At 42.1% G+C, this 9,752-nt stretch overlaps 1 protein-coding gene across 1 annotated transcript; it reads right to left on the bottom strand.

The window, feature by feature from the left end:
• Positions 1-27: 27 nt before the first annotated feature.
• Positions 28-3,749, bottom strand: LOC131233545 (NAC domain-containing protein 71-like). The gene is made up of 5 exons (XM_058230300.1): positions 2,762-3,749; positions 2,119-2,396; positions 1,429-1,752; positions 958-1,210; positions 28-591 (listed from the first exon to the last, which is right to left on the bottom strand). The coding sequence occupies exons 1-5, from the start codon at positions 2,928-2,930 to the stop codon at positions 470-472; spliced, it is 1,146 nt and encodes a 381-aa protein (XP_058086283.1). The 5' UTR covers positions 2,931-3,749; the 3' UTR covers positions 28-469.
• Between the last annotated feature and the right edge of the window lie 6,003 nt (positions 3,750-9,752).

Below are 9,752 nucleotides of genomic sequence, written 5' to 3'. Positions count from 1 at the left end.
CCCAAGAAAGAAAAAACAAAACGGGCATCTCTAAACCGCACGGTCCAATCATGCATCTATCATTTACTGCTGGCCAAGAAGCCAAAATCCCACAAATTACACATTTCACAGCCAGGGATGCATCACAAAAGATAGATAAAGCATATAAATACAACACAATAGTACATAGGTCTATACATGAAGCCAGTTTGATTTTTATACAGCAACGTAGAGTTCAAAGCAGTTCACAACAGCACTTCTCCATGCGCAATCGTTAATAGAGATTGACGCAGAGATCTTATTCTTGCATAAGTAAAAAGGTGATACTATTTTTTATTTCTCCTCCAAGAGCAATCATTAAAAGGCATTGTCTTAGAGATCCTGCTCTAGATGATCAAACATGTGCAAAATCCTCAACTAATGATCACAACACCGTCCTGACATTCCACAGGTAATCTAGCCTCTCGGTGTCTATTTGGGCACTAACTTTTCACATCACAATCACCAAGTTGTCATCTTGCTGCCATAAATCAGTAAGCTCTCCAAAGCTTCCATCCCCACTGGTTTGCCTACAAATTGAAGGGGATACCATTGTGTTCCATGCTTCACACCCTGCATTAAAGAAGCCAATGAATTTTAGAGATTTTTCTAAAGTAACCACCAGTGGAAGTTGATGATGAGTCACAAAATAGCTAGGACAGGTCATATTGATTATGATGATGAATCACCATTGAAAGGTCCCTCAACTGATTTGGGATGCATTTGGATCTGCTATTCGATTGAATTGCTCTGTTCAAATTGTCATTACGATGCCATTCATAATGTGGAAATAGCCTACACATTGCAGTTATACTTTTTCTAAATCCAAAATGGAAGTAACATAGTAGTAATTTGGAGCTGAGCCCACTTTATTGTCTTTGCAATCAATTCATTAGTGCATCCAAACGTGACCATGCAGAATGCATTCTAATGCCATACCATCACTCAGTGGGTTCATATTTCCAGGATAACCTGGCCATTCAAAGCTTTGAAACATTGCATCCTCATCCATCCCCAAGCTGGTTGTGGGTCTTGTATAAGGTGGCATAAAGCCCATTCGACTGAGATCATCAGCTAGATTAACTTCCTCCATAAAGTAGGATGGTGAGGGAGAGGCCATCAGATTACGAGGTTGCGATGTTGTTACTGAATTAGGAATGTTGTTTGGGAATAAACATTCGAAGGCAGAAACCTGCAATCAGGAAAAAAAAAATGGTGTTCAATAAAATTCATCTGAGAATGCCATTCACTTAAATTTAAAACTGTTTGGCCAATGGCCATGTTAGAGGAAGCCAATCCTCAGAACTCGCCCACAATTTCTTTCTAGCATCAGAAATTCCACTGTGCTATAAATAGGTTTAAAAAAAAGCAGTTGATTCTTTAATTCTTGTTCTTATATGTGCTCGATACCTTTGATATGTCTGAAACTTGATCATTAGATGCCAAAAGGTTTGGGTCATCGTCGATCTCTATCACCATCGGGTCTGGCTCCACCCCCCTTCTAATTTCAGATGGGGAAGTGACGGGGGTTGAATCATTGCTTTTGATGAATAGGTTGCTCTCTGGAGATGGACTTTCTCCAGAGGTTCTTGAGATCTTGTTTGAGAAATTTCCTTGGTTGAAGTCATTCATGGAAGATGATATAGCCTTCTTGGATTTGGATTCCCCGTAAATATCACCGATTTTCTGTCCATGCTCATTTTTCTTTACCACACGGCACAAAACGAAAGCACCCTGAAGAAAAAAAGAATTCAACTTAATAAATAAAATTTTATTTATTGTCATTCCATTAAAGGAAATGAATGTGTTCCCAACTTAAGAAACAAACACCATTTTTGGATGGGGGAAAATTTCAAGAAGAAAAAACCAATCACAAATCAAGAAAGGGAAAAAAAAAATCTAGAGATTTGGGGAAAGAAACAAATTTTCTTTATTTTTTGGGTTCTTTTACACTTCTTCATAATTCGTTTATTACTTAACAAGTGAATCATGAATGATTTATGGACTGTACGGATTTGGGAGAAACTTGAGAATAATTCATGAAATTTTCAGATATTCTGAGGATTCTGTAACTACCATGAGCCATTACTCCATAAGTACCTGAAAATTGGAAGATCCTTGGGAAGGATCTCCACAGAGACGATACTCATGCATCACCCAATCAGACCGATCTCCTAAAGGAGCTCTTCCACAATAGAAAACCAGGGTCTTCCTCAACCCGATCACAGAGGAATTACAAACTACTTGTCGGTCTTTCCCAGTGGCTTTCCAGTAGCCTGCAGCTGTAGCTCTGTTTGTACGTGAGCCATTCGGATACTTCCTGTCACGGGGGCAGAAAAAGAACCATTCCATGTCCCTTTTTGGAAGGAATGACTTGTCTGCAAGGCCAAAATACAATCCACACTCCATTAGTTCCCGAAGAACAAACCATACTGGCAAACATACAGCCCTGATGTCTGATTTCAGAGGTGATAAAAGAGTCGTAACAGCAAAGATATCAGAAGCACAGGATTTAAATGCAAAACCAAAGAACATTTTCAATAGTAATAAAAACACCAATTTTCAATCTATACGAGAACTGACTAAGGTGCGATGTGATAACAAAAACCCATTTCATGTGAGTCTGGAATGCAATACAATCTACAATCAGTGTCCATTTGGACATCAATGCACTACAATCCATGAGCACATGGGAGGAAAAATCACTGCAGTATTTGAGTGAAGCAGGAGAAACAGTAAATACCAGGTAAATCCCACGGGTTGAACTTGTATAACTCGATCTCTGGAATAACTTCGAGCTCGATCTTCAGTCCATCTACTTTCCTCTTTAAATAGTAACTCACCAACTCCTCATCAGTTGGGTGGAACCGGAAACCAGGTGGCAAATACATCCCACCCATTGTCTCACTCATCAAACTATCGAAGTCTGTTAAAACGGCGACTTTCCACTTCAAAAAGAAAAAAAAAAAAAAGAAAAAATGAGGGAAGTACTGAAAGCTAAAATCTTATTGATGAATATTTCTGCTAAGTGCCTACACTGTAGGTATTGAAAATGTGGAAAATCCAGAAATAGAAACTTTTGGCGACGGAAACTTTCAGCAAAACTGCCCAGAACTTCCATAGGACGCAACCATTGTACAGCAGAATCATTCTTACTAATTCAAATGTCCTAAATGGGGATGCTTCCAACCCAAACACCAATGTCCAAAGAAGACGAAGAGACCAAGTTAGATATTTGAAGTCTAAAATTCCGGAAACACCCCGAAACTAAAACCACTCAAATTTTCAGAAAAAAATTTTAAAAAAATAAAAATAAAAAATGAAGCGGGTAGTTCTGAAACCAAATAAGAAGACCGAAAACTAGTTACTACTTTGAAAATCAGGATCTCCAGCAATGCCCAAAAGCCCAAAACATCCAAATCCCAGAAAAAAACTGAAATGGGCAGTTGTCAAACTGAGTTAAAGAGCCAAAAACTGGTTAGAACTTCCAAAATTGGAATCTTCTGCAGTACCTGAAAGCCGAAACCATTCAAATATTCTAAAATTCTGAAATGGTTGGATAAGAAACAGAAAGGAGATCCTAAAATACTGGTTAGAACTTCCAAAATTGGAATCTTTTGCAATACAAAACTACTCAATATCTACTATAATTTGAAATTTGGATGCAAGAAATGGGAAATTCAAATGAGCTGAGGATTTGTTAGGAAGATAGAAGTGTGTAGTAGAACAGAGTAGGAGGATTGCTGTCTTATATAGAGGTTAGAAGATAGCATTTCCAAACACCGAAAGTTCAGATGATTGTCTGAAGCGATCCCAGATTTTCCACATTGTGGGGCCCACAACCAAAAGCCAATTCACACAAGGTCTAGTTTTCCCGCCACATATTGATTACCGTCAGTGGGATTGTTTCCAGTTTTGCCCTCCTGGATCATTTCCAGTTTTGCCCACCTGAGCTTGATCCACGTCATCCTGAGTCGGACGGACGAAAAGGCCTGAAATAACCAAATGGCCACTTTTGACCGAAGACCCAAGAGACACGAGCGCGTGTAAATTCGAGCCTGCGTAATGACAAAAAACCCGTTATGACTACAGTCAATGACTGAGGCGGAATCCTCTAAAACGTTTGTAGAAAAAGCTTATTCTGCAACTCTGCTTGTGGGGCTCACTGTAGTTTTTATACGGAATCTAAACCGTCCAAAAGGGTCTCCCTGGCAAAAAATTGGACCATTCGAAAATTAAGGTCGATTTAACTATCAATTTGATAGAATTTGGAAGTTTTTGGGTGGATGTCCATTGTTTTCTATGGTGTGGCTTACCTGATGATTATAGATATCAAATTTTTAGGAAATCTCATCATCGTGATAGGAATCACTTGATGGACGGGTCCGATGGCATAAAAAAAAACACAATGGACCCCACACAGACAATTGGATAATATTTGATCCACACAGACAGTTGGATAACATTTACACGTACGTGTGTAAGTTCCATGCATGTTAATCACGTTTACACGCATGTGAATGAGTGAAAATTAAAAAAAATTAAAAATAAAAAAAATAAAAAAAAAAAAAATCTCTGGGGAGATTTGGAGAAGATCCGGCCTTAAACAGGTCTGGTCATCAGCAGCAAAGGTTATGCCTGCCTCTTGACGGCTATGATTCGTTTTTCATGTGGGGTCCATTGCTTGTTGATCCAAATCATTCAAGTCATGGGGAACCACTATGGAGGGTGGATAACAAAGAGATACCCAGATTGGAAGATTTTAATCCTTTTGATGTTTGGCCATTTCTCCATTTAATGCAGTTCGTTGCTATACCTCTATCCTAGCCGTCTATTTTGTATATTCCCCAAATTGAAAGGGGAACCTTCCAATCTGAATGATTTCCTGGGAACCCCATTCAAGGTGCGATACATCACATCAACGGTTTGGATTTCCCCGCCCCACATTTAATGGGGCCACTGTTGCCGACTATAGTTAGGATTTGCCTACCCCCATTGTCCATTTTGGATATGCTAAGTGCTAACCAAACAGGGTGGGTGTAATGTATCAATTTTCAAATAAAAAATAATTACTGTTTATGGAAGGTTGCTGGATGTTTCCATTGGCAATTAAAGATTGAATCTTGATCCTATGCTTGCCACAAACAAGTTGGTTTACATCATCACTGACGTTGTCACCACTGTTTTTCTGCCGGTGGCGAGCAGAAGATTGAGATTCTTAAAGATTTGATTAATCCAACTCAAGTATAGAGAGCATCTCTACCGTACAATCAGGGAGCATTGCCATCAATATACATTGTAGAATGTTGAATTGATGGGCCACATGTTATATACACCACAACCCAAAAAACATATTAATCAAATGATCCTCACCATTGGACATTTTCTCTATATCATATTCCGGATCCACCATCCAAAGGAAGGCACTTCGGCAGAAATATGGATGGTTATCAACATCCAATCTGATGATTTTCTTGTGGGGCCCATTGGCTGGACCAGGTGGATTAGTTTGCTAAATCAATTAGCACCCAATCGAAATTGGTATGTGTTTTGGGAACCGGTACATGCTACGCCACTTCCCCTAGTTCAGCATACTCATGTTCAACCGGGTCAGGTTAACTCAAACGCTCAAAATACATCTTTCTAAAGACTCGGACTCAATGTTCAGCTGGGTTGGGTTGATTCAAACACTTGTGATCAAATCTTTTCAAAGACTCAACTCAATGTCTAATTATTATATAGTTGAATGAGATCATCATCATCATCATTGCACCATTTCGCTCTCTCGGGGGCCATAATTTATTTAGACCATTGGTGATACCTTTAGTTGTAAAAAGATGAAAAAACAAAGCACCAAAATAAAAATGAAGAACTTACAAGCTTTTGGTGTGCTAGATAGAGATGTCTCTCCGTCTCAATGTTGAAGCAAGTGACTTTGTTGGAGTTATGTCAAATTATCTGAGTCATCAGATTGACTCAATGGTAATGCTGAGTCAATGCCCACTCGAGTCATTGAGTCAACTCAATGAGGCACACCAGGTCAAGATCGAGTCACTGTTTACAACTGAGTTTCATGCCAATTCAGTTAAAAATCTCTTGGAGTCAAATTGCCTCGGTTGAGCTGTGACTCAAGTCACGGAGTTTTAGAACCATACTACTTTTAACGTGTGGTAGCAGATTACTAGCACACTAGGAACAAAATCATGTGAGTTGCTTCTAGAGGCACAGGTGTTATTTATTAACCAAGTGTATGCCTCAATTATCCATGGTATTCATGGACTTAAATAAACTTATCAATATGTACATCTAAAGTATAGCTCATACTTTTGGTAGTTTATAAGTGCCCATGGTCATCCATCATATTACAATATTACTATATACGGTGGTGTATGAACTCTATAATCTATGTTATTAATATAGTGTATTATGTAGTATATAATAGGAAAATGACCTGAGCTGAGTTGAGCTATTCATCATTAGCCTTGGCTAGTCGGGCTCTAGCAATAGGCCTAGAATTCAAGCCCGAGCTTAGCCCTTGGTCCAAGTTTAATGGCTCAAGCCCTAGCCTTTCAAGCCAGCAACTCATGTGTTTATGTGTGTGTGTGTGTGTGTGTCTCAGAGAGAGAGAGAGAGAGAGAGAGAGAGAGAGAGATGATGAATATTATTATTGTTGATGTAAAAAACTGTTGCGTCCTCTTCCCACGTCTTACCACCTGCGCAAGAAAGAGACGAGGGAGACCCTAGCTCAAGCCGGGGAACCTCCGATGCTAAAATAAGCGCTAGGATTGTGCAAGAGAAGGTTTTTGAGAGAGTTTTTTGCATTCATTTCATCGTATAGATTTCCTATTTTTATAGGAATGGGAGGGTCCCGTCGTATAGGGATTCTCTTCCGAATATCTCAAAGATTTGATTTTATTGTAATCTAGTAGTGGATTCTACCCGATCCCGAGATCTTCGGGGTCGGGAATCCTTTTCACAAGATTTTGGGACGGTATTTATGTTTACACCGTCTCTTCCTCGCTCGGCTCGGCCTTAACCGACCCTGGTGATAAACGAGTCTCAGTTGGCTGCAAGTATGGGGCTTCTCGCCTTCTGTCGGATGAAATAGAATCGGTCTATAACCGATATCCTTTCTTAATCTGATAGCCGACGTTGTAACCGACCTAATATGGGCCGGTTTTATAGTCGATCAAAAGACTTCTAGCGTTCGGACCTTAATCGGCCCCTTCAGACATTGCTGCCTCGTTATCCGAGTCAACTTTATGCGTCTTATGTATTTTGCCTAAGGCTCATGACTTTGTAAGTCTCGGTCGAGGTTCATTCCTCACCATCCGAGTTAAGTCTCTCCCTGAGGCATTTAATTCTTTTGCCTCGGTCGGGCTTATTACCTCGGAATCCCGGGCAGTGTCAATAGAGTTGGTCCATTCCATAACCGGGTCTCCGGACTTGTCATATTTTTTCCTCAACAGTAAGCCCCCTTACTCCTTACGTTGATTGCATAAACGCTAAGGAGTAAAATTTTGGGTCGACTCGAACTGGAGACCGATGTTTTGATGGAACATTTAATGCTTCCTGAGTCGTCTCAACAGGCGTCGATTCATTACTCGATGTCGCATGTGTGGACAGCCGTTGGAGCGCCTTTTCGGCTTGTAAGCGCTAGACGCATGGCGAGTACGGTTCTTTCATCAGTCGATGTGCGCCACGTGTCAAGCAGGGGAGTAAAAACAATCGTCGATTCGACTCCTCCTTAAATGTCTCTGCCACGTGGCACAGCTATAAAAGGAGAAGCGAGATGTCCTTTCCCTATTTTCGCGCATCTGCTCTCTCCTCTCCCAATCCTATTTTTCCTGTTCCCATTTTCTCCGCCGTTTCCATCTTCGTTTTCATTTTTACATCCACAGTCGTATACTTTTCGCCTCTCCGGTGAGTTTCAACTCTTTCCCTCCCCTTCATTTTTAATTTTCACAGTAATGTGAGGTTCTCAGAGCCCCCGGGAGGGAGCCTCTAGTAATGAGGGCGAAGCGAGACATTTTTTGAATGTCTCAAAATCACCCTCGCTGTTGGCGGAGATGGCGATCGGTGCCAATGAAGCTTTCCAATTCTCTGAGAGAGTATCTGGGACTTCAGCGGAGCGTCCTACTTCGGCAGGTCCTTATGGAGGTATGTCGCTGGTGACTGCCTCTAAAAGACTCAATCCTCCTAGAGATGACGTGAAAGAGGAGGATAAGGAGATTGAGGGAACTACTGGGGTGGTTCCCACTAGGAGGTCGGCACAGATTACTGAATCGGGTGCCGAGGAAGGGGAGGTCGCCGAGGAAGGGGAGACTGGAGATGAGCAAAGGGGTCCGGTTCCTTCGGTCTTAACTGAGGTGGACTTGGACAGGATTAGAATTGGGTATCATGTCCCGGACTCGGTCATCCTTCGCCTTGCTCTGCCGAGTGAATTACCCGACCATCCTCTTGCTGGGATGGTCGTAATTTTTCAAGTCGCTTTATAATGCGGCTTGCGTCTGCCCCTCCAACCCGTTGCTTGGGATTTTCTTTCCCGACTCCAAATCGCTCCCTGGCAGATAGTTCCGAACAGGTGGAGGAACTTGTTCGGGTGCTAAGAGTTGTGGGCTAAGATAGAGTAGCCCCCATTGACTATCGACGAGTTCCTCTATCTCTACCAAGTACGGCCGAACCCATAACAGCCCGATTGGTACTTTCTATGTGCTTGGCAGAACAAGGGTGGTCCTTTGATAACCGACCCTCTTACCTTCAATAAGCACTTGAGAGAGAGATGGTTCTGGGCATGTGGTCTCTGGGAGACTGCCGAGTCAGGGCTCTTCGAGCCTTGTGTTCCTTGGGCGTTCTCTAAAGCAGGTGACTCGGTATGTCCTTTATATGTCTTTCTTCGTTATGATACTTTTGAGTCTGACTAAATGTGTCTTGTAAATATCCTCAAGAAAAGGCTGAAGCTAGAAGCCGGCGCTCTAGCTCGGATCAAGGATTTGAAAACGCTAAGTTCGGAGGATCGGTCTTGGAAGGTTCTTCTTCAACCGGAACGTCTTCTTCTCTCGAATTTGGACTCAGTTGTGACAGGTACTTTCTGTAGTCTTGATGCATTTTCTTGAATTTTATCTAATTCCGTGCTTCTACTGATGTAGAGATGAGTGAGGCTCAGCCCCTGCTAAAACATGCTTCCAAAATGAAGGCCCCTCTGAGGTTGGCACTTCTATCAGAGACTCGACCTTCAAAGAAGTTGAAGGCGGCTCTAAAGGCCAAGGAGCCAGTCGCCCTAGTCATCCCGACCGTGGTCGTACTCTCCAATCCGAAAGAAAGGGTGGAGGAGGCGGACGCGGTAGCTACCGAAGCCCAGATGGCTCTCGAACCAAGACCCATTGCAGAGTAGGTCTTGGAACAGAGAGAGGAGTAGAGATGAGAGACCTCTGGAAGGAAGATAACTCAACAGGAGCCTTCGCTCCTCCAGCGGGCTGTGTCAGACATGGTCCCTTGGGCCATCTCTTACGAGGGTGAGAAAGACTTCGTTGGCCTCATCTCCTTCCTCTCGAGGCGAACTCTTGCTCATGCGGCGAAGGTGTTGCTCGAGGTAATGTCTTTGATCTCGTACTTTGCCTTGAGCCTTGCCCTTGTCTCGGCGACTTAGTTCTGACTTAAAGTTTTCCTTTTGTAGTTTGCCCCTTGTGTACTTAGAGGTAGCTCGGATCTTGCCGACACCGAGAAGCGAGTTG

The sequence above is a fragment of the Magnolia sinica genome, chromosome 18 (assembly GCF_029962835.1).
Source record: "Magnolia sinica isolate HGM2019 chromosome 18, MsV1, whole genome shotgun sequence".
NCBI classification, from domain to species: Eukaryota; Viridiplantae; Streptophyta; class Magnoliopsida; order Magnoliales; family Magnoliaceae; genus Magnolia; species Magnolia sinica.
Note: the sequence above shows the minus strand (reverse complement) of the source record. Positions and strands in the feature narration are given on the sequence as shown.